We start from the raw sequence: 25,518 nt of genomic DNA, 5'->3' as shown, positions 1-25,518 counted from the left end.
AAATGAATGCCTAACCCTGAACCTAAACATAACCTAATTGTAACCCTGACACTAAAACCACATTTTGAGCCTCAAAATGCCTTTAAATACCATCAAATTTGTGAGGACCCGTTTGTGTGTCCTCACAAGTGATGGTAAGTATAGTAGAATGCAGATTTTGGTCCTCACAAAGATAGCTAGACTGTGTGTGTGCATTTTTATAATAGATCATAAAAGACAATTCCTCGGAAAATTCTTTGTGATGTGGTCTGAACAATATTAGTACATAGAAATAAATGAAGGCCAAAGTTTCCTACCCACTGTCTATGAGGGTAAGTTGAGGCCTTTTTTGTGGTGCTCCTGTTAAATAGGATGTGCCTCTTTTAGACACAGTTTTTGTTTCCTCTGTTAACTGGCACCAGGCTATGACAGAGTGCAGGGTTTTTTCTGCCTACACACTTGTGTACCAGTCTTCAACTTCACCTTGGAGCTCACACTGGAGCGCACTGTGTGTTTCTTATATATTGATTTGGTCTGTGAGTGTTTTTTGTGTCAAGAAAGAGTTTAGGAGATTTTTCATTTGTTTATTTGTTTATTTATGGTTGGTTTTTGCAGCTTTCACATGACTGCTGGAGCGCTTCCCCTTGATAGTTTGTGTGAGAAAAAGATTTCGGGAAAAATGACCTGTCTATATCAAGTGTTTTCTTGAAAAAAAAGAACTGTTTGTCAGTGTCCCCACTGCCTCATGTTATTCATATCTTTTAGCTAATTTGAAGTAAATTTTCTATTTTTGTCCAAGCCTTCAGTGTAAAGCATCCATGTGCAGCTGTGTGCATCAGCAGCATCCCAAGTGGAATAAAGCCTTCAGAGACACATTATGAAGAACTTAAACTTTTCGAACAAATCAGGTTTTAAATCATAGACCTAGTGTGTGAGAAAATGTATTTTGAGTAGTGTTTATTCCACACAGTTGTTATGTCCTCCCAGACTGTGTCACCTTCACTCTGTTGGTTTAGATGATTCAGATCTACTCTGTAAAATTCTCTTTAACAGTAGAAGTGTTATTAGTCTTTACATTAGCAGAACAGGAGTCCTGTAGTCAACCATGTAACATCCTATTGATTTGAGGGTTTTATTAAATTATTTTTTGTTCCCTTTTAAATTAAGGTTGTGTGTTGATGTGTTAAGCGTCAGGCTTGTGTCGGCTCTTTGATTTCACCTTAATGGTTTACCTTTCAAATGATTACTACATATACTACAGCTAGAAAAAAATGTATTACAGAAGTCATCAATAAATGGTAGTAAAAGTATTTGAAAAATTCCAGAGTAATACTAACAGAATATCTAGTGAAGATACTACTGGATATGTGACTTGCATTTACTTACTGAATGTCGGTGTGAGTCATTTCTGTCTGCAAACAGTTAACGTTGACACACCCATTGGAGATAGGGCTGAACGATTATGGAAAATAATCTAATTGCGATTTTTTGCCCCAATATTGCGATTGCGATGCGATATGCGATTATTTTTTAAGGTCTTTGTCTTCTGTATTATTAAACAAAGACAAGCAATACATCATATAGTATGGCCAATACTATATTACATTAATTTTAAACTGTTCTTTCCTGGAAGACAGACCTCTGTTATGATGACATGAGGTGATGCATGAATTGATGACTGACATTTTTATTTAACTTCTTCAATCACAACAGTATATTTGAACATACACAATAGTTTATTTTTAGCTTACAAACATCTGAGCATAAAGTGCTGACAAGGAACCCTGGTGTAAACATTAAAATGAAAGTCAGTACAATGTGCAGATTGCAGAAATATACATAAAAAAAATCAGTGGCTTTACCACACTCAGTTTTTCGACATCTGTGAACTACTAGACAGTCATTCAATTAAAAAATAATATTAAATAAATAAAACTAATAAATAAAAAATACACACATCTTACTGATCTCTGCAGTCAGTAACATTACACATAAAGTGCAAACATAATAGCAATTGTATAAACACACACACAAACACGCCTTTAAAGTTTAAAGGCGTGAAATTGGACGGTCTAGTTCTGATTAGTGTCACCGCTGTCTCGGTGGAGTTTAATAAACTCGGCCGTCTGCTTCTTGCTATCTAAAATATAACCAGACACTGGTGTAAATTCTCGACTGTCTCATACTTCTGTTTAATAAGTTTTCTGTTTGACGTTTAGTCAGCTGTGTGAAAAACAAGGAGGAACCCACCCGGGGGATTAATAAAGTTTTATTTTATCTAATCTAATAACTTTAATCTCAGCCAAACCGATTTACTCACGAACAAACAAAACACTGAAAAAAGCCCAACAATAACATTTTTAGGTTGTCTAAGTGACTTATATATTACGTTTAACCCGAGCAGCGAAACTCCGCGGTGATCTGAAAATGATGTGCCGGGAGTTGTGCCGTTCTCGGCCGCATCAGTAACCCTCGAGCTCCCGGCTAGCTGTCGAGCTGGTGGGTAGCAGACGCCTCTGAAAACGTCGAAGCACTTTTGCAAATATGGGATATCTTGATAAACCGAGCAGATATTTGATGTTTACACAACTACTTTCTCGCCTGAAAATATGTTAAAAGTTTATTTTGTGACCCAGAAAGATTAGTATGAGTAATTTTAAAACTTAGTAGCGGCCGCCATTGCTGGAAACTGGAGTTTGGCTGGGCCGCGCTATGAATTCTGGGATATGGTAGTAATTTGGACAGCCTTCGGCGCGTCGCTGTGACGTAATCGGTCTACAAATGCGGCCTCAGGAGGATGCAGCCCATGAATTTGGACTTGTCCAGAGTATAATCGCAGCCTTTGCGGTTAGAAAATTGCACTTGATCATGTCGCAATATTATCGCAAATGCGATATATCGTTCAGCCCTAATTGGAGATGTCCTAAAGAACAGAACCATCAAAGGTTGCGCTGGAGCACCGATGTTTTGAGCCAAGGCAAATAGGCACGTTGGCCATATCTCTTACCCTGTATTCACATTTCAATAACAAGTACACTTGAGACAAAAAAGAACTGAAAACAGTTGTGGCTATAATGTTCACTTACCCCTGGACCAGAAAAAACCTAAGAGAAGCACCAATTAGAAACACAGAAGGAGTGGGACTTCATCCTCTGCCAAGGATGCTATTATTACTCTCCTTTGGGCATTTCCACAGCAAAGGTGTTTGGTGTTGTGTTCATACTCTTCTATTATGAATCGTTAAGAGAAGAACAGCTTATTTTCTCCCTTCATTATCCAAAATGTACCTTTTGCAATAAATGGAGATGCATATTTGTAAAAAGTAGTAGCTGAATATAATACTTTGAAATGCTCAAAATGATCCTGGAATGAAATGGATTGCACTTTTTCTTTTTTTAATGCAGTCTAAGTCGGCGTGCGCTATAAACTAAACATCCTGTATGTTTTTGCTAAATCAGAAAGCTGTTTAATTCACACATGAAAGAGTAGGTTTATCATTTTTAATTAACACCTGGAGGAGGAATCCCCTGGATAGACATGAGCTCCCCGAGGTCTCAGAAGTAAGTCTGTCATGTAGCTGCTACATTGCTCCTCGACGCACTTGCATTGGAGATTAAATAACTAATTCAATAAAAGTGCTTATTAAAAAAATAAATGCGTTATTTCCAGCTGAAGGAAGTTTTTTAAGTTTGTTACATTTAGATGCAAGGCAGATTATTGTGTCTGGCAATAATCTATTCATTCTAACTGTTGAAAGTAGTGCAAACCAAGTGTGGTGGGTGTGTCTTGGTGTGACATTGGAGTGTGACCACAGGGAAAAGCAAAGGCTTTCTAGGTAAACTCAGTGTGCTTTGCTACCCTCTCAGGAGCTGACCTGTCGCGAGGAACTGCTCACTCTGCTGCTGTCTTTACTCCCATTGGTCTGGAAGATTCCTGTGCAGGAGGAAAAAGCCCCAGGTCAGTGCCCACACATGACGTGTAATGTAACATTACCTAAAAAGTTTCCTTTAAATGTGTCCAATTCATAAGTATAAAATTAGCTAACCATTATAGTTACTCTGTTTCGTGTTCTAGCGTTTACATTATTCTTAAAAAATTATTACTATCAAGCAATCCCAAAAAGTTGATTATGGGAGAAAAGAGACCGAAGAAGTCACTTGAATGAATGACGAAACGTTTCTCCCACTGAAAGTGCTACGTTCAGATGAACACAATCAGCTTTCTGGGATTTACTTACCTGGATGATTGAGCATGCATCAAGACTATCAAGCAGTCTTCCAGCATCAGGTTTGGTGGGTTTATCAGTAATATGCAAGAGTCTTTACCCATTGTTCATTTCTTTATATTTTCATTGGCGAATGGGGAAATGAATGCAAGGATTTAAGGAAACATGTGCAGACACACATGGAAATAACATATATAAGTGAACATTAAAAGTTTTCACCTTTATTCTTTTGCACAGCTTTAGTTGAGCTTCTTTGTAATTTCTTTAAGTAGCCTTCAGGAATAGTTCTCCAGTTTCTTTGGATGTTTGCTGCCTTTTATTCTGTTCTCTGTTAAGACAATCCCACACTCCTTCAATAATGTCGAGGTCCTTGACCAATAGTCTTCAGCTGTGTTTTTCTATCCATGCTTATGCTTTTACTGCTCTGGCAGTGTGTTTGGGATCATTTTCAAGCTGAAAAATGAAGCCATTACCATAGTTTTTGCATTGATAATAGGGCTGCCACGATTAGTCGACTAGTCACGATTATGTCGACTATTAAAATCGTCGACGACTAATTTAATAGTCGACGCATCGTTTGAAGCTTTGTAAGAACACAAAGGACGCAGGAATGAGTAGTAGGATTTAAGGGTGTAATAACGGACTGAAACAGAAGATGGCAGCACTGCATGTACAAGGATGCCAGCTGCCGTTAAACCCCGAAGAAGAAGAAGCTGTGTCCCAGAATTCATAGCGCAGCCCAGCGCAGTTGTCAACAATGGCGGCAGCTAGTTAGTTTTAACTTTACTCCTATTATTCTTTCTGGGTCACAAAATAAACGTTTAACATATTTTCAGGCGAGAATGTAGCTATGTAAACCTCAAATATCTGCTCAGTTTATCAAGACACCGCATATTTTCAAAAGCTCTCCGACGTTTTCGGAGACGTCTGTTACCCACTAGCTCGTTAGCTAGGCGGGGGCAAGGCTAACTAGAGCCGTGAGAACACCGGACTCCCGGCAAATCGTTTTCAAACCCACCACTGTCTTTCGCTACTCAGGTTAAACATGATATATAAGTCACTTAGATAACTTAAAATGTTATTGTTTGGCTTTCTTTAGTATTTTATTTGTTCCTGAGTAAATCGGTTTGGCTAAGATTAAAGTTATAGTTTTTGCACAGCTAAATAAACTTCAAGCAGACAGCTGATCATCAGAAGTTTGAGACGCTGGATAATATACTCCGGTGTCCTGTTATATTTTAGAAAGCAAGGAGTTTATTAAACTTCACCGAAACAATCTGCAAATTTCATTAAAAATTAATAAACTACCATCTTGTCTTTATTTTTAGTTAGCACAAACACTTCAAGCTGTAAGCTAATGATAGTTATATAAGACCAGATGCTGCTGGTGCAATAAGCTGTAGTTTTACGTCCAATGGATGATGATCTGATTAGTCGACTAATCGCAAAAATAATCGGTGACTAGTCGACTATCAAAATAATCGTTTGTGGCAGCCCTAATTGATAATTAAATCTATTTTGAAAAGATCCCTAACACCACTGACTGAAATACAGCCCACAAAGCCCATAAACTCTGGAGAACTGCTGGTCAAGACCACTTTAAAAAAAATTACAAAACTTTGTCTCCTTGGAAACCGATAAAAATTGGGGGGAAGCTCAAGAGTTTTGCACACTACTGTATGTGAAGACACTGAAATTGGTTTTGACTTTAAATTGCGTCTCTAATGTCCTTATTGAATTACTTATTTTTATCTCAGGGCTGTACTTGCACAACACAAACTTTCTACTGTACTTGTTTCACAACGGATTAATCAATTTTAACCATTTACGACATTGTGAATGATGTTAGTATTGCAAGCACAAGCAGCCACAGAATGGGAGAAGAGCAGTGATTACAGAGTCCTGTGACCTCCAGATGACACTGGCATTTAGTACAGGGCTGCCGATCCTTTCTAACATGCACCCTAGACATTTTTACTTTAATTAATTCTTGCTTACTGAGAGTTTGAGCAAACAAGGTACGGCTGCTGAGATGCAGCTGAGCATTACACTTAGGAAGTAATATTTTTGATATTTAAAAATAAATATTTGTCAGGCTGGTGTCTAACATTACGTGTCAAATACTAAAATGTGACATTTACAGCTGCTGAGTATACGTCTACAAGTATACTCAGCAGCTGTCTATAGGTAGTCCCATGAAAAATGTTGCCTTTTTGGTATTTGTACAGATAACATTTTGTACTCTTTGAAGCAATACCAATTAATACAAGTGTATTTAAACCCAAAATGTAACAACTTGACTGCATTAAACATTTGCCTATATTAAATCAGTAAATAAATATCAGACACTTGCAACAAAATACACCTGTACATATGTAACACTATCAGATCCACATAAATGGAATCCAGCGTTTGTGAGATCTAGGGTGGGTTTTTTCCTTTCTGTGGGAGTTTGTGGTATAATCACTCCAGTCGCAGTCAGGTTTTAAGAGAAAACCTGAGGGGATACCTACGAGTTAGTCAGGGTGATCGTGGCTCAAGAGTTGGGAGGTCGCCTTGTAATCGGAAGGTTACTGGTTCGAGCCCCGGCTTGGACAGCCTCGGTCGTTGTGTCCTTGGGCAAGACACTTCACCCGTTGCCTACTGGTGGTGGTCAGAGGGCCCGGTGGCGCCAGTGTCAGGCAGCCTCGCCTCTGTCAGTGCGCCCCAGGGTGGCTGTGGTTACAATGTAGCTTGCCATCACCAGTGTGTGAATGTGTGTGTGAATGGGTGGATGACTGGATATGTAAAGCGCTTTGGGGTCCTTAGGGACTAGTAAAGCGCTATATAAATACAGGCCATTTACCATTTACCATTTAGTCATAGTACACATAACAATGATTGGCTCCAGCAAGTTCAGATCAAGATCACTTGATGCGTAAAAAGAAATGAATAATAAAAGGCCCAATGAACCCTCCCAGATTTTATCTCGGGATCTGCAGGTAACTATTTCAACTATCGGTGACAAAGTGCATGTATTTACAATCAGAAAGCAATTTTAACTTGCATGGGTGCAGGGCCAATACAAGTCTTTTCTATCCAAAAACAACATTAAAGCTGCAGCTTGCCAGTGAACATATGGGCAAAGAGCTTACCTTTTGGAATATTGTGTGGTCACAGTAATGATAGGATGCAGAGCACAGGCCAAAGACAGCTTTTGATGAAAATAATCCCATTCAAACTGTGAAGCATGGAGGTGAAAATGGTACGGCTTGAGGTTGCTCCTCTGCCTCAGGGATTTGGCAGCTTGTTGGCAGGGCTTTAACTTTCATTTTTCACTATCAAAGCTTACTTGTTGATGATGATGTAAGCTATTTGTAAATGGTAAAAGGACTGGCACTTTTCTACTTAATCTGAGCACTCAAAGCGCAGTCTGAGTCCTCAGATTGTAGTCTGAATGTCTAAACAATGTAGGACCATTTAATAGGATAATGCTTCTAAGGACTCAAAGAAATCAACCAAGGAATGGTACAAAAACAAAAAAAATGAGGTGGTGTTGAATGGCTTGGTCATAAAGAAAAAGACTTTCTATTCCATTCCATCTAGATTTGCTGGGGAAACCCTGTATAAGATTTTTTTTTCTTATACAGGGTGCCATAGTAGTTTGAAAGGTTACTATATTTTATCCACACAAGCATTTCACATCTATTGATATTTTTGTTGAAAAGGTTTATTTTGGTCTTGTTTAAGTATGTCACCTTTATCTGTAGACACCAGGATCAAGTGCTTGTCTAAATATTAAAACAAAAAAAACAATACTCTCACTTTGTGGGATTTTCTTACTTTTTTGCGATTTGCATGCACCTAGAACAAGTATGATAGATATGTATTCTATGTATTGACAGATTTCACCCTGCCGTCCCTGCTGGAGGTATTCCTGAACCGGGAGGTGAAGGCCATCCCTCTCAGAACAGGGCTGAAGGCTGCAACAGATGAGCAGACCTCTGGGAAGAGATCCCGTGTTGCCAGCAGTACCTGGAAGTCACGGAGGTCCCGGCGGACAGCGCAGAGATACTCTGTGAAAGATGCTCGCAAGTCTCAGGTTTCTACCTCAGATTCAGAAGCCAACTCTGAAGACAAAACTGGCCCAGGTAGTGCACGGAGCCGAAGATCACATGGCTCCACCATCCAGGTAAGCTGTCAGCATCATCGATCAGACGCCTCGCAGTTCACGTCCACCGGCACCACCACAGAAACCATGAGTGCCCCATACCCACATCCCAGAGCCCCTGGATCCCAGATGGCTGACAGCAAAACCCTAACAGACCCAGCTGCAATATCAATATTCAATCGAATGGAAAACTCGCCTTTTGATCTCTGCCATGTGTTGCTTTCCTTGTTGGAGAAAGTGTGTAAATTTGACATGAGCATCAACCACAACCCTGGCCTGGCTGTCAGCGTTGTACCTACTCTCACAGAGATCCTTACTGAATTTGGAGATTGTTGTGGTCCAGGGGGTGGAGGAGGAGCAGGACCAGAGGAGCTTGCTGGAGGCTGGACAGAGGAGCCAATTGCACTAGTTCAGAGAATGCTACTACGAACCATCTTGCACCTGATGTCTGTGGATGTGAGTCAGAATGACAGCCTTCCAGACAGCCTGAGACGTAGTCTAACAGACCTGCTGCGAGCCACTCTCAAAATCCGGAGCTGCTTGGACAGACAGAGTAACCCTTTTGCTCCTCGGCCCAAGAAGACTCTACAGGAAGTACAGGATGACTTCTCATTCTCTCGTTATCGCCACAGAGCGCTACTGCTTCCAGAACTTTTAGAAGGAGTACTGCAAGTGCTGCTGGGTTGCCTGCAGGCTTCCACTCCCAACCCTTTTTTCTTTAGTCAGGCTCTAGAGCTCATCCATGAGTTTGTTCAGCACCGTGGCCTGGAGCTCTTTGAGACTACAGTGCTTCGACTGGAGGGACTTGGCAGAGCCAGAGATTCTAAAGTTGGAGGTGAAGCCTCAGAGAGGCTACGAGGCCTCATTGCAGGGGTCTTCAAGATTGTCAGTGCTGTAAAGAAGGCAAAGTCAGAGCAGCTGCATCAGTCTGTGTGTGCCCGAAGGCGCCATCGTCGCTGTGAATATTCCCACTTCCTGCATCATCACAGAGACTTGTCAGGTTTGCCCGTCTCTGCTTTCAAGCAAGCTGCTAGGCGCAACCCCTTTGAAGAGGATGGAGAAGGCGGAGGAGAGATGGAGGGTGAAGCAGTACGTTATCCTGAGCGCTGCTGCTGCTTGGCTGCCTGTGCCCACCAGTGCCTGCGGCTCCTACAGCGCCTGTCCCCCAGCGGGCCAGGTGTGTTGCAGGTATTGGCTGGGGTGCAGGCTGTTGGAATCTGCTGTTGTATGGACCCCCGTTCAGTCGTAGGACCTTTACTCGATGCCTTTAAAGCTCCAGGGCTGCGTAGTTACCAGTCTCATGTTCTTAGTGTCCTGGGGAGACTGATCTTAGACCAGCTTGGTGGGGGACAGCCTTCAGAAAAAGCCAAGCTGGCCTCATGTAACATCTGCACTCTGGATAGCAGCCAGCTGCCAGGCCTGGAGGAGACATTGCAGCACGGGGAACCTTCAGCTATTTCTACCAGCCTGTGTTACCGCTCCCAGGGTATTCTGCCAAGTGGAGGGGGCACTGAGGATATGCTGTGGAAGTGGAATGCTCTGGAGGCCTACCAAGAGCTAGTGTTTGGTGAGGACTGGCAGCTTAGTCAGCAGATAGCTGGCCATGTGTGCCACCTAACTCAGAGGGGCAATGCTATAGTGCAGTGGCAGCTCTACACACACATCTTCAACCCTGTGCTGCAGAGAGGGGTAGAGCTAGCCCACCACGCCCAGCAACTGGGAGTTTCTACTGTCTGTACTCAGGTCTGCAGCTATCACACGCAGTGCCTGCCTGTGGAGGTACTACTTGTTTACCTACAAACGTTACCATCGCTTCTCAAATCAAGGTGAGCTAGTTTAAAATATAATTCTCAGTTTTCCCTCTTCGTGTGTGTGTGTGTGTGTGTGTGTGTGTGTGTGTGTGTGTGTGTGTGTGTGTGTTGTTAGATGTCAAAACCTCCTGAAAAAAAGCAGCACGTTCTTTGGTTATGAATATTTTCAGAAGCATTAGCAATTTATTTTATAAATTTCTTCTGAAAGACAAGTGATATAGATGTTTATTTCGATAGATATTGCATATTTCTTTCTTATGAAATGGATTCCTGTCCTTTTGATACAATGACCTAAAGCAAATATAATCCGCCAGTTCAAAGGAGGATACCTAATCTACTTGGAATTTCTTTGTCATTAGATCTATCCCTCCAGGTCATTGCTAATTAATGCTAATCAATAATTTAGCACTGCTTTGTGAACTCAGCGAGATGGAGAGGATTATTGACAGTTTATGTAAGAGTGTCGTGAGTACAGTAGCATAACATAGCAGAGGCAGATAATGTTTGTTCGTGTGCTTTTATCAAAATGCTGGCAAATGTGAAGTTGTGTAAAACTGTATTTTTGGTTTTTGGTGTGGATATTCTCAGTTGTCTGTAGAATTCTGAGATGTTGAGACAATCCAGAGACATACAGGTTAAGTAAACTCTGAAACGTCCATAGAATGGGACGTGCAGAGGTCTGTGCCTGTGTGTTAACCCAGGTGACCTGCTTAGATTACATCTCAGCGGCCGCTCTACACATGCTGTGATTGGTTGCATGTTCTTGCGACCCTCAGCAAGATCGGGAGTGTTAAAAAATAGATGGCTGGATGCTTTGAGATGTTTTGTCAGCAGTAGGCTGATAGATTTCCTTGTTAAAATTCAGAGAGTTCTCTGCTCTCTACAAGTTTGACTGACATCTGTGATGGGTTTGGTTTTTTTCTCTTTTAACCAATCCTCTGAATTACATTTTACAACTCTTTAGAGCATAACAATAAACTGCTCATATCAATGAGGTGTCTGATAAAATATTTATTGATAAAAGTCCACGTGTTTTAACGAGAAAAAACATTAATAGCCCAATAGCTAATCAGTTTAACTCTGCTGCTATTTTTCATTATGTTAATTTTTTTTGAGACAAAATGCACAACAATTTACTTTTAGATTCAGAAAAGCAGGAATCAAAATTCTCAGCTTGTGTCGAGACTTTTAGTTTAATTAATAGACTATAAATGTAGATCTATAAGTTTATATAAACAAGTTTTCACTTATCCTCAAAGCCCAAATGAAGGGGTATAACATTTACAATTAAAACTCTCTTTTATGTTTTCTGCAGCAACTTTAAGGTTTTTGTGCCATATTCAGTTGTTTGGTATGCAATGGATGTAGTTGTAGATCTAGTTGTATTGGTCTGTTTTATTATAACCTCAGCTCACAGAACACAGGATAGTTGGTGCGTGGCTTACTAAGATGTTAAATCTGTACTGGTCTCAAGGATGAAATTGAACGACCACATTTCCCCATGAAGTCTGCATCATTACTCCATGACAGGCTCCAAATTAAAAAGTCTTCATTGGTACTGAATTTGCAGTTGCATATGGTCAGACCTCACATCTTTGCACATGGTCACTCTCGCTAGGTTAGACTATACAGCTCCATCTACTGGGCTATATACATATTTGTTCCAAATATAGCTGCAAAGTTAGCTGGCTGCAAAGCGGTGATTAACTTGTGTTGTTTAGGTTGGCAGACAGATGGAAATTAGGCGAAATAGGATCCACAGATCATTTGATTTGGGGCACATTCATGTATGAGTTACACAAATTGGAGCTTCAGAGCCTTCAGTACTGCGGGAAAAGGTTTGAGCGACATGTGTCAGATTTTTCTGTCTTTCGTGATCTCACAAACCGAGCGATTGAATCGATGAGGTTATTTGTGTGATCATCCTTCACGTGGATGGGCAAAACCAATTCTACTTAAGTGGTTTTTACATCCCCTTCTTATGCAGTCTGCTCATGCAGGAAAAGTTATCGAAAGATAACCTGAAAGACGAGCAGCTTTTCTTCAAAGTTGGACATCATCTGATGCATTGCCCGCCACTGCATCATCTCCTGCTCTCGTTTCGGTTTCTGCGAAACAGGAATCATATTTTTCAGAAGTGAGCATTAAATATGCAGACTAATGAATAGCCATTCTGATGGAGTTTCAGACCACTAATGAAAGGAGGAAATGTTGTGAAGAAGCAGATTTAATCAACGCTACATTTATTTAGAGGAAGACTGGAGAAAATGGGTTTAAATTGGTGAAAAGAAATCAACAAGTTAATAATCTGTTAAATTTGTTTTGTGTTTCACGCTCCCATCCTCAAAGCTCTAACTGAACATCTGTGTCACCGCACACTGCAGAGAAAACTCCATGCTGAGATTAAAGTGGTTGTTTTTTGTTTTTTTGTGGGATTTCAGTCCGTTTGTAATGTTAGCACTTCTCTCAAGTTGTTTTTCCACACCAAATGTTGATTTCACTCAGAGGTGATGCTTTATTCTTTCACCATAATTTACCTTGTGCTGTGATAGCGTCATTTATTATTCATCACAGCCTCAGTAGTGTGTGTATATCACCAGTAAACAAATTTAAAAGGGTAAGGTGTCAGCTGTGTTTTCCCAGTAAATATGATTTGCCTTAAGATAACAAGTCGTGAATTTGTCTTTCATGTTGCTCAATAGAATAAACATGAAGCAGAAAAGACATTGGAGAACAAAGAAAACGCAGTAAATAAAGACTAGCAGGTGTGTCCGTGTGCATTATTGTAGATGATGACTTATTTATGTAAAGGTGTTGTGCTGGAGAGAGAATTATTTCTGCAACCTGAAGAGAACAAATGGAGTTGGCGTGTGAAGGCTCCTGCGTGATGAGGTTTTTTTTTCTGTCACTGGCTGGTTACAGCACTTGTCTGATTGAACTGAGCGGTGCTTTTTATTTTAATAAGGGAGCGCTGCGGTAGGAGGTATTTGTGTGCACTCTACACATCTACCCGAGTTGTCAGCATGTTGTTTATTTTGCTGGCTAATAAGAAGTACAACTCCAGTTCCAAAAAAAGTTGGGATGCTCTGGAAAATGCAAATAACAGAATGCAATGATGTGCAGATTTCATAAGCCCATATTAAATTTGCAGCAGAAGATAGAAAACGTATGTTTAAACTGAGAAAACATACCATTTCAAGAAAAAGGTTATTTTTAATTTGATGGCAGCGACACGGCTTGAAAAAGTTGGAACAGGGTCATGTTCACAATCACGTAGCATCTCCTCTTCTTTTAATAACAGTCCATAAACATCTGTGAAATGAGCTGCTGGAGAGAAATGTTGTCCCATTCTTATCTGATACAGGATTCTAGCTGCTCAACAGTCCTGGATCTTCGTCACTCTTTCCATTTCATGATACACTAAATGTTTTCAATTGGTGAAATGTCCTCAGCACCTGGATTCTTCTACTATGGAGCCATGCTGTTGTAGTAGATGTAGTATGCAGTTTAGACCTTCCCTAAAAAGGCATTGTCTGGATAGGAGCATATGTTGCTCTAAAACCCGGATATGCATTTCAGCAGTGATGGGGCTTTTCCAGATGTGCAGTACCATAGGCACTGAGGCACCCCCATACCATCAGACAGGCTTTTAAACTGAACGCTGATAACAAATCAGATATTCCCTCTCCTCTTTAGTCCAGAGGGTGTGATGTCCATAGTTTTCAGAAAGACTTGGTACATTTTCTAAGTACAAATATTTTATGTTTTATATGTTCTGTTGTCATTAATAATAATTCATGGCATTCTGTTTTTATTTACATTTTACATAGCTTCTCATCTTTTTTGGTGTTGGGTTTATATATATATACCCATTCTTTATGAGGGGGGTAATAAATGACACAGTGCATTTTAATGTGAAAAACAACTTATTAAAATGTCCTTTTTGTTTAACTTAGTTTCTCATCTTTTGTATTATAGGGTGATCAGAGACCTTTTTATTAGCTGTAATGGACTCAACCAGGTGACAGAGCTTGTCTACTTGGACCAGACACGCTCTTTAGCTTTGAAGGTGTTTGAGACTCTGATAATAGGCAGTGGAAAGCAGCAGGCTGAGGGGGTGCTTCAGGAGCTGGAGAGTGCTGATGCTGAAGAAAGGGAGGCTGTCTTAGGCCTGGCTGAGGAACTGGGGTCCAGAGGCATCGGAGAGGGCGCACAGAGTCTCAGCAAGTTCTATGAAGGCCTGAAGGAGGCTTATCCACGACATAAGAGCCGTAGCGGCCAGGCTCGTGGACCGGGGCGCAGCCGAACAGAGATCCACCTTCATGTTATCAATCTTTTTCTATGTGTGGCCTTCCTCTGCGTCAGCAAGGAGGCAGATTCTGACCGGGACTCAGCCAATGACTCCGAAGACACTTCGGGTTATGACAGTACAGCGAGTGAACCTCTGGGTGGACGGCTGCCATATCTGTCCCCAGACAGTGTAGCCCTGCCCTCTAAAGAGCAGCTACGACGCGCCGCTGATGTTTGGTCAGTGTGTCGGTGGATCTACCTGGCCAGCCCTTTGTTCCAGAGACAGTTCTTCAGGCTGGGTGGACTGGATGTCTGTTTGCGCCTTATGGCAATGGTCATTCAAAAGCTCTCCTGTAAAACGAAGGATGGAAAAGCAAAGAAGAAGAGAGACGGCAAAGGTAAAGGCAGCCCCGATTCCACAGCCACTTCACTGGGACTGGAGGAGACTTCTCATGATGCATCTGAAACCAGCAGCACCAGTCCAGCTGAAGGAAAGACCAAAGATCCATCAAAGAAACTTGAGGAAGAATGGCAACTTCAAAGTATTCGTCTCCTTGAGGCTTTGCTGGCTATTTGCCTACACAGTGCTAACTCAGCCCTGCAGAGGATAGAGCCTGAGCTTTCTTATCAGGTATGTTGAGCAATGTGTTTAATTAACTAACCCCTAAACAGGCCAAATACGCAAAAAAATACTTTGGCTTAACTTAAAGTGTCATGTCCTCTCGATTATAGCTCCATTCAGTGGAGGATACCTTGTTAGAAGTGAGAGACCAGCTCTCTCGGTCTGGAGTGGTGAACTCTGACCTTGCCATACCCCTGTTTGACTCTCTCCTGAGAGTGGCCTTGGCTGAGGTGTCATCCTGTCCCGATCCCCCTGAGGAGAAGCCAGAGAGGGTGAGTCCTGCCTTGGGAGAACCTGTGAGACAATAAATATTCTCCACTTTCATGAAACACTCATGTATAAAGAGACATGAGGTGCCGTCATTGTTGATCACATCTAATCACTCTATAAAGCTTTTGGCAAAATGTCTCTCCATTATTTGTTCGGCTGAATTCCATTTACTCATTAAAATTAATCTTTTTTAAATCTCTTTTTAAAACCATTTGTTTTCGCTTGCACAATATGTGCCTGTTTTCACACTACTAAAAAGTCATTCATGAAATAAATATTTCAAATGACTATATTATGGCACTAAATGAAAGCTGCTATAGGTTCATTTATTGACCTTTTGTTGAGCAGTTAGTATCTTGGAGGCCTTTATTGCCCATATCTGTCCTGTTGACTCTAAAAACAACAGGCATACTTTCCTGCCTGTTTTTTACTTCTCTGTCTTTTATGTTACTGTTTTTCTCACTCTTTTAACAAATTCCAGAGATAATTCCTACTGATTTCAGCAACTTGGCAGAAGGGCAAAACAAAAGGGCAAATGCCTTCAAAGGTTTCAGGCAGGGCTGAGAACTAGAGAGAGAGTTGAGAGCCTGTGTGATCAGAAACAACTGCATTTTCTTGTGTGTGACCCCATGTTATTAACTCATCATCTCCCACCAGCAGCCACTATTAACCAGTCAGACGGACAATAACATGCAGTGCAAACACGAGTGAAAATTGTATGTTTCTTTTTGCTGCCTCTTTTGTCTGCAGAGTGAAGTATCTGTGCATCTACAGCGTGTGTTTGAGCACCGTGGTAAAATATAATGAGCAGTGGTGTTTATTTAAGAGGCAAGCGTACAATGAGAGGAAAACCATTTTCCACCCAAGTGTTATCAAGCATCAGTACTGCCGTGTAAGGCCACTCGCACTATGTTGCTAAGCAGCTGTTATCAGCCTGATGTACAACAACAGAAACGGTGAACGTAAATAATTGTAGCCCTTGTGTGGAGCCAGCAGCGGATGCAGCCTCATTTTAAAACCCAGCATGCTGCTGATGTTTCTTTGTTTTAGTGGATTTTACACTCTGCTGTCAGCTCTTCAGACAGACTTAGTTTAATTAACATATTGAAAACATTTTTTAATTCAATCAGTTATCTTCACACATGTTGACAGTTTCTCATTTGCTCAGTACAGATGGGCCTCTACAAACTCTCACCTCCTTAGCAGTGCCACTATCAGTGCAGGCTTTGTAAAGCGTTATTTAAGATTCGCAAGAGACATGAATCTGTTTTTTCATTTATTCCATAAATAAGGCAAACACAAACGAAAAGAAGCCGTCCGCACTTACATGACTGAAAGTAACTGTCTCATGTCTCTCAGCCGTGTTTTCTTCAAGTCTTAAAATGCCTGTCTGACTAAGCCTGTTCCAACACAGGAGGATTTGGCTTTTTATATAATAGATTTACCTATTTCCTAAGAGCTTAGTTCTTTCTCAGTGAGCACTGGCAGACTGTGATGTTCGCTTAACCATTACAAGTATGTGCTTGAAGCACCGAGATTAGTCTTCCACCGCAAAGTTTGTCCACTGATTTAGACCAGTCTTTTAAAATGTTCACCCACAATTAAATATAAAAACAGCCTCATATTAGTTTCGAAGGAATAGAGGTGTGTGATGCAAAAAGCCTCTTTGAACCAGGAAATGGTTTAGTTTGTCAGTTTACGTGTGTGTGTGTTTGCCTACATGCACATATGATGACTGTTCATGTCGAGGAACTGGGGCTGTGTGAGCGCCTTGCAGGTCAGCTGATATTTGTCTTATGACTAAAAATCTTGTACTTTCTTTTTCCCCCGTTTTGAGGGCAGTCGATTCGCCGCATCAGGCATGACACTCCATGTCATGCCTTTTACATTTTACCCTAAAAATACTCGATCAAGGAATTTTTATTTTTTATTTATTTATTTTTTAAAGCAGCATTGGGTAAGCTCTTATGAAAGCAATCTTATCTTAAGTGCTTGAAAGTTAACCAGCCGTTGAACTTGGAGTGTATGGGATTGAAATTCATGATTTTTTTTTTTTCTTCTTCTTATTCCTACCTCCTCTTCTGCCTCACTTGCTCTTTCACTCTCTTCTTGCCAGAAGCTCCAGGTGTTGGCGGAGGGGGCGGCCCCAGCGGGCGATCTGTCTGAGGAGGTGGACGAGGTGCAGAGCTGCGGCAGCAAGCCCCCAGGGGAGGAGGAGGGCTACGACGCTGACAGCGAAAGCAACCCAGAGGACATGGCCAAGCAGGAAGAGGGTAGGTCCAGATATTGTTACTGAGGCTGGTTGCAGTTCACACTTATGAGTCTTATTACTTTTCACTGCCTATTCATTTTTCAGTTTATTTTCTGAACACTATAAATCATTTTTACTTCAGATGTTTGTCTTCTCTGCATCTTGTTTTTATTGGCTATAACAACAACAGACTAACCTCGCTGGATTGAGAGGTCATGGGACCGTTATAACCTCTAAACCTGCTTGTTTTGAGTCTTGGGAAACCTTGTTTCTCACACTGTTAACTGTTTAATCGGTCTTTTTGCTGAATGATTAGTCCTTTCTGGAGTTCTGTGCATTCACTGGATGCTCTTTTTTTCAGACATACAGACAGTTACTTCTATAATAAAGAAAAAAACAACATCCTCCTTTGGTGTGCTGTGAAGGATGTGAAGCAATAAACGGTGGCTAGTTTTTAATTCATGCATATGACAAGGCAGAAAATGCGTTTAACCTCTTGTGTCAGCTCTGTTTCACCGCTTGCAGGTTAAAGACACGGCCCGATTACACTATTTTTGCTTCATCTCCTCAGAATAAAGTCATTGTTTTACGTTTTACAACTGCAGGCAACTAAATTCTTTTGGTCTCATGAGCTAGATCCTGTGACTTAAAGTCTTCATCAGATGGAAATTTTAGCTTCCTGGAAAACTCTTATGTCATGAGAAACAGAATCTTTAACCTTGAGTCATATTGAGCAAATCAACTTCACAATGCAGTGCTATTTATTTGGTAATTAGCCTTATCTCGTGTTTCTGTAAAATCAAACCACTTATTTCCACTGAAAGTCCTTTTTCAATGGTACATAGCTCAACTTAGGTAACTGAGCACAAGCACCAATGACTGTTCCTTTTTTCACACTCAATTAAAACTTGATCCTTTTTCCTGTATTTTTTTTAATCTAGCATTACAGCAATTCAAAATTATTTCTAATATTTAATAATAAAAATGTTTATTCCAGAATTTCTCTCCTCAGGCTGTTCTCGTTTTGTCCAAATTGGCTCCTGTAGCTGCTGCCTCCTCACATTTCCTGGTCTCTTAGCGGCGTTTACACTGCTCCAGATCCTTGTGTTTATTAGTTTGAGGTTAATTGAAAGGATAAAGACCATAAACATAGCGAAAAGTGATGTGAAATGCATACTGTAGACTTCCTGCAATTAAATTTAACCACAGACCAAACACAAGCATCAGTATAATGCACTATCAAGGCAGACGGGTATGACAGTTGGTACGTGGCTTTTAGTTTATATTTACTGCTAGCAATATGTGACTGGATGCGTGTGTGGTAGATTGTAACAAAGCGTGTAGCGGTGCACAGGAAGACAACCAAGCTTCTTTAATTAAAAGGAGTTTCTAGGAGCCGTGTGAGAGCCTGCTGGACTGCTTTCCTTGAAAACACGAGGCAGCTCTGCAGCTGAGCACAGAACTGAGGCAAATTCATTTTTATGCTCTACCTCCAAGAACCCAAGAGAGGGAATGCCTTTGAATCATGGTGCTGTTCAAGGAGCAGAGGGTGGCATATTGTGCCTGTGCTTTAGCAAGGCAGGCAGTGCGTGCCAATCTCTTGTTTGTGTCTCTGATCTTCTTCTGTTGGGTTTCTTAGGTTTGAAGGTGGAGCCAGCCGCATTGCATGAGTTTGTAGCAGTGGCAGACAGGCCCGGGCGAGGCGCGCTCCTGTTCCCAGAGATCTGTACGATGGAGTTGCAGCTACTTGCCTCTGGCTCCCCAGACCTGGAGGTTCTGAGTCATGTGTTTCACAGCCTGCTCAGTGCAGTACACGCCAATCACCACAATGCTGCTCTCCTCTATGACCAGGTCCCGCCAACCACAGTTTCCTCTTTGTGCTACACTTAACCACCTCCCGTATTTGTCTTACTTTACTACTCAGCTGTGGTCTGAAGAAAATGACTGACTGCTTTGTTCCTGTTTTCACAGGGAGGAGTCAAAACTATCCTGTCTGGCTTTCACAACATTCTCAGTCAAACAAACCACTCGTTCACAGGTTTGTTCTTCATCCTGCTTTATTTTTTTTCTGTCTTATCTGATCTAAACACATATTTTTCATGTGTGACGTCTCAGGAGGAGGGGAGCCCTCTCAGTTTGCTGTTTTCCTGAGATTTTTTCTGCTTCTGACATTTCAGCTGGGTCCCCTGGGCTCAGTGTCATGTTTTATCATAGGTACCTTTAGTAGTTCTTAGTCAGTCTTACCCGGTGGGCTTCTTTGGAACTTAAGTTGATCTTATTTAACATTATAATATCATGATGTCCAAAATCTAAAGGAAAAACAAGATAAGTGTTTGCTCTCTGTGGTGTTGGGGAGGATTTTTGTCCTTGGGATATTTTGTCAGCCAATTTCTAATGGCTAAAAGTTCAAATACAACATAGATTACATTCACAATTATTGAGAAAGCTTAAGAAAAATCATCTATTTTCTGTGGTAAGAAATTATTCTGATGCCTGCCAAAATGCGATGATAACTCTTTATGTAATCTGCTCTTCATTGGTCTACATTCAGATTGCCAGACTGTGCTTGTGGAGCTGCTGGTTGCCATGGTGAGCCAGAGGATCACAGCTGAGGAACTTGCTCTATTGAGTCGCCTCTTCCTGGAGAAGACCCCACCTACTGTAAATAGCCATCTCCTATCAGTCACTCAACAGTGTGCTGTTTGCTTGCACTCGTGATGCCTGACACTGATGTCTTCTTGTTCTCAGTGCCTGCATGCTTTTGCTTGTTTTAAAGCAGGAACAAGAATCTATTTTTAACACACCGTGCTGTCAGCCTCTCTTCTCACTTCTTGCCGCTTTAAAATGTATCAACACATAATGCTCCCTTAGGTAGCTTCATTCTGTATACAATTAACACCAAAGTGTGCAGAACAGATGTAATACTAGTACTTATTAACACACGTCTGCATTTAATTGGAATTCAGACGTCTATGAGAGCAGACAGGAAGGATTTATTTTTAACAACTTGCAAGGCAAGTTAATTTTGTCATCTGTGCGGATAACACACAACTCTTTGTGCTTAGCTGTATTCATCTGCATTCTTCATGGTTTGTTTGCTGGTTCTTTATCAATATTCTGCAGGTTTATTATGGATCACAGATAAATCAGTTACATTTCTTAGTGTATTAGCTTTTATGGGGGGGCTTGGTTTTGTTTTGTTTTTTTTAAAGGGGACATATCTCTTTATTGGGTGTGTCAGGACACCCGCTGTGAAAATCGGCACTATCAAATATGTGGGGCTACCCATTGTGGCAACCCCTTGTGAATAAGAGAGCAGCTGAAAACAGCTTTAAGTTTAGGGTTACAAAAAAGCCCAGATTTAAGTGTTTTTGCATCAAATTTAAAACAGTTCCCCTAACTTCACATTTACTTTGTTACCTCCCAGGAGATTTTACTGAAGGGCATCTTACAAATTGTCGAAGCCAACATGAACATCGAACCTCTACACTTTCTGAGTTTTCCGATAATCCTTGGGGCTTCGACTCCGGGAGTGTTTTCCCCCAGCTCCAGACAGAACTGTGCCGCCGGAGGGAAAAGTGTTGGTTTGCTCTGGAAGAGCAAGCTGTCTCCAGGCCGTAGGGAGGGAGAAGCTGAGTACCAACCGAGCCACCTGCGCACCTCTCCCTGGCACATCGCCCCTCTCCACCTGCCCTTAGTTGGACAGAACTGCTGGCCCCATATGGCCAGCGGCTTCAGTACCTCTATATGGCTGAGGGTGGCCGAGCAGGGAGCGAAGGACGGGGACAAAAACAGGGGTGAGGCAGAACTCCTTTACTAAGAATCCTTTGTGCATGATGCCCATGAACACGAATCGTTTTTGACATTCTCTGATTATTGTTTTCCAGAAGAAAGTAACCCTCCTGCAGCTGAGTTGCACCATGCGTCATCTCAGGCAGGGACAAGATTGCTAGAGGAAGGACTCATTCATATTCTATCCATGGGCTCCAAGGCACTGATGCTTCAAGTGTGGGCAGACTTCTCTACAGGCTCTCTCACTTTTAGGTGAGCTCCAAGGAGTGCAGTCTCAAAGTAGTGTCAAAAGAATGAAGTGCTGTTTTTTAAGTATTCAGATTTTCTTGGACTTTAAGTATTCTAATATATTTCTTTTCCTCAGGATTTGTATAGACCCCAACGATGAGATAAAAGCAGGCCTGTTGGCACAAGCAGACTCAGCTGAGGGCCTGTTCAGTGGGGGCCAGTGGCAACACCTTGCCCTCACTTACAGCCAGCAGCCGGAGGGAAAGAAGAACGTCCACGGCCGCGTGGTCGTCTGGGTGTCTGGCATCTGGTGAGGAAAACTGACCGAAATGTAAGCTGTCGTTTGGCTCGCATGGTTTGATAAATAATTAAAATTCAGTCCAAACTGCCATTTTCTGTAGGAAGTGTGAAGTTTCTTTGGATTACACCCTACCCAGAAAGTCCAGTTTATCATCTGACAGCAACAAAACCTTCTGCATGTTGGGCCACTGTGTGCCATCCTCAGAGGAGATGGGAACACGCTGGAACATGGGCACTGTGCTACTCTTCAACGGTAGGGCTCCTGTTAAACTGAACTGAAGATAGTGTCTGTAATATCATACTTAGACATGCGCACTGCAGTCCGTTTTAATTGTTTAACTGCCCTCAGTGCTGCTCTCTGGTGGCACATTGATTATCACCTTCACTTTTACAAAGCAGTAGAAACTGTAGAAATGCTTTGTGATGCATTTGTATTTTAAAAGCGTATGCAGCTGTAGAAGGCTGCGCGTGGTGTGATGTGTGGCGTGCTGTGGATTCTCAGCATTCTCTCGGGAGGCTTACTGAATACTTCTCTGGTTACCTCTAATTGGCTGTGAAAGCCTTGCATCTAGGTGCTCTCGACCTATGAGCCCAACTGATGTGTTTAGACAAGCTTGGCCTCTCCGCTGTGGTTGGAATTCATTGTGTGTAGCAGGTTCTTCTTTGAAAAGCAGGACTGAAAGTATCAAGAAAAAAAAGTTGACCAGGACACCTCGGGAGTCTTGCATTGCATCAGCTCATGTGTTATTAATTTGCAGCGTATTAGTGGAATCATATAAATCATTAACTCTTTGAGTTCATTCAGGCTTTAGTTTGGATTTCTCACAAATCAATTTTACAGCTTCTGGATTGCACAAACACACAAAGATATTCCTTAAGAGAGAGGATATTCCCTTTTCCTAAGTCAAATAATAATAGATGTTTGCATGCCTCTTCTCAGGGTCTAGAATAGGATCTGAGGAGGCCTTCTACCTGTACACGAGTGGACCAGATCTCACCTCGATCATGCCCTGCAAGTATGGCAAACCCAGTGTAACATTCTCCAAGTTTGTCACCCAGGAAGGTCTGAAGTGTGAGCACGTGAGAGAGATTTTAATGAAGAGCAAGGATGTAGACACAACAACTTTGGTCGTAAGTCTCTCTTTTTTTCTCTTCTTTTTTTTTTTAACACGAGGCATTAAAACATCAGCCGTGTCACAAAAAGTGTAATTATGAAATGAAGCCAGAAAAAAAAATGTTGCCGTGTTTGTTCATCTCTCACTCAATTCCTGCAATGCCCGCCGCCGACCCCTCTACTTATGCAGGGTGATTCAAGTGCTCTGTTAGCGTGGCAAATCCCCCCTATGTCTCATTTATTGTTTCATTTCACGGTGTATGAGTTATGTGCTGTTCCAATTAGCTGTCATTAATGATACTGCATGGTAGGAAGTAATTTGTCCCAAATGGGGAAAAACAACTATTATAGTTAAGCTGCAGTTATTTTAGTCAGACTGAAAATAGTTTTTCTCCCATTAAGTGGGAATTGCTTTGTTGATAATAGCTCATTTTTAGCTAATAGCTAAAAAAAGAAAAGCCAAGATGATAAGAATAAATGTTTGGCCATTTTTTTGTAACTTACTGTTAAATCTAACAACCCTTGCCCTGGTGTACATTTGTACCCTATTTGAGGACATTTTGGCTCCTTATTTATTTATTTTTAAAATTACTTTATATCTAATATCCTAAATCAAGTATCAACAAATTTCCCACGTGTGGGACTAATAAAGGTTATCTTAATAAAGGTTATCTTATCTTAAGATATTACTTTTTTCCCAAAAAAGATAATTGTGTGCGTTGGTTTCTGCACAGGAGAGCCTGGCGGTCGTGTACGCCCCCAGCAGTCCGAGAGTCTACACAATTTATGAGCCTGTAATCAGACTGAAAGGTCAAGCAAAGACTGTGGTTACCCAGCGGCCCTTCAGCTCCAAAGAGGTGCAAAGTGTTTCCCTGGAGTCCAGTGCTCTCAGAGCTCTGCTCCCCACCGAAACCCACGGCCTGCAGAGTGTCCTGCACAAGATCGGAGGAACTGGAACTTTTGTCTTCCTCTTTGCACAGGTGGGATGATTTAACCCTTTCTCACCCAAGTGTCATACAGGCTGCCTGGACTTATTTTGTAATTTTGGCTTTAAAATTGCTACATAATTCTCAGCTTTCAAGAACTATTTGAATTTTCTCTCTAGCCCAAAATAGTTGAGGAGTTACAGTAATGTGAGGCACATATGGTAAAATCTAGAACCTGATTTTTCTGTCTGTGTGCACACAGCAGTATCTCGTGAATGCTTTGTGCTACCGTTATACACCAAATATCTCCATAAAGCTCATCTTCTCTTCTTTCCGAAACCAGTTGGGGTTTCTTTCTGACACAAACTGTAACAGAGTTATGATTATTTAAAGAGACCCAAAATAAGTAAAGGGTTAAATGTGAAGGGCAAAGCCTATATATAATATGTATGCAATTTGATTGCAGTATGTAGGAGAAAGAAGGCTCTTGAATGACTTTGGAGAATTTTTGTATTTGATTAATTATATTCCAGGCCAACTGATGAGGTGCCCATTAGTTCAGTTTCATTCATAAAGAAAGCATTTGACATTATTTTGTGCTTCTGTGAGATCTCAGTGGCCACAGCAGGCCCTCATGTTCACTCTGTTTTGTTTTCCCCCCCTTCGCCTCCTCTGGCACCGTTGTGTCCAGACAGTGGAGCTCAGTGACTGTGAGAAGACCCAGGCTCTGGCCCTGCAAGTGCTGCTGTCGCTGTCCAAATTTAACCAACACCGCATCCACGAAATGGACTGTTACCATGGTTACTCCATGATCCATCAGGTCCTCATCAAGCCCAAATGCATCGTAGGATATCACATGTTGAAAGTGAGTCACACCTTGAACTCTTGTCTTCTGTCCCTGCAGCCTCAGCTGATCTGCACAGTAAAATATATCCTCTATTTATTTGATTTTTGGGGGGCCATGAATCTGATCTGGCCCGACACACTGATTCCTCTCTGAGCCGGTGTTGGTGACCCTGCTGTTACTTGACCCTCTGGCTGTGTCTGTAATTGAGCTGTGTAATGGCTCTGGCTGAAATGCATTGTGTCTGACTTGATGAAACACTGAGCTCCTGCAGAGTAACACAGCGACTCTGATTGCATTTGTCACTTTAGGCTTTCTCATCCTGTATTGTATAGCATAGAACTGCACTGATTAGTGGCATTAAATTCCCATGATCATTCCTATATAAAAGGAACACGCTGTGCTACAGTTGTTGATAGTTTCCATTTGTACCTTTCACTTCATGCTGTAAAAGAAATCTAATTCTGGTACCTTTCTTAAACTGGGGTAGTTACATTGTTAACCTGCATCTTAATGTTTTAACTGAGTGCAAGGCTGCAAGCTTCTGTCTTCAAGTAACAAAATGTACCAGAGACATAAAGGACTGCAAGATTTATGACCACTGCAGTGAATCTGGTCACAAATGATATTCTTTGATCGATACAGACAGGGCTGCTCGTGGAGTAAATGGAATTAGTTTTGACTGAGTTGACTGAGTGATAAGCACTCCAAATATT

The 25,518-nt window shown here is 41.5% G+C and overlaps 1 protein-coding gene across 2 annotated transcripts in view; it reads left to right on the top strand.

Annotated features, from left to right (window-relative positions):
- The window catches only part of lyst (lysosomal trafficking regulator), a 62,895-nt gene that overhangs the window by 19,092 nt on the left and 18,285 nt on the right, over positions 1-25,518 (top strand). For both annotated transcript variants that reach the window (XM_085478144.1, XM_085478145.1), the window contains 15 exons: positions 3,846-3,936; positions 8,089-10,180; positions 14,144-15,086; positions 15,188-15,349; positions 17,464-17,620; positions 19,238-19,449; positions 19,570-19,636; positions 20,150-20,259; positions 21,026-21,395; positions 21,486-21,642; positions 21,755-21,928; positions 22,020-22,171; positions 22,859-23,049; positions 23,767-24,012; positions 24,650-24,823. In XM_085478144.1, the coding sequence (XP_085334270.1) occupies positions 3,846-3,936; positions 8,089-10,180; positions 14,144-15,086; positions 15,188-15,349; positions 17,464-17,620; positions 19,238-19,449; positions 19,570-19,636; positions 20,150-20,259; positions 21,026-21,395; positions 21,486-21,642; positions 21,755-21,928; positions 22,020-22,171; positions 22,859-23,049; positions 23,767-24,012; positions 24,650-24,823 (5,298 nt within the window). The remainder of the gene's footprint in view (positions 1-3,845; positions 3,937-8,088; positions 10,181-14,143; positions 15,087-15,187; positions 15,350-17,463; positions 17,621-19,237; positions 19,450-19,569; positions 19,637-20,149; positions 20,260-21,025; positions 21,396-21,485; positions 21,643-21,754; positions 21,929-22,019; positions 22,172-22,858; positions 23,050-23,766; positions 24,013-24,649; positions 24,824-25,518) is intronic.

The sequence above is a fragment of the Copadichromis virginalis genome, linkage group LG13 (assembly GCF_057382275.1).
Source record: "Copadichromis virginalis isolate Kocher_CV1m ecotype Utaka linkage group LG13, C_Virginalis_male_GT1.1, whole genome shotgun sequence".
In the NCBI taxonomy this organism is placed as follows: Eukaryota; Metazoa; Chordata; class Actinopteri; order Cichliformes; family Cichlidae; genus Copadichromis; species Copadichromis virginalis.
This window is presented reverse-complemented; position numbering and strand designations above follow the sequence as displayed.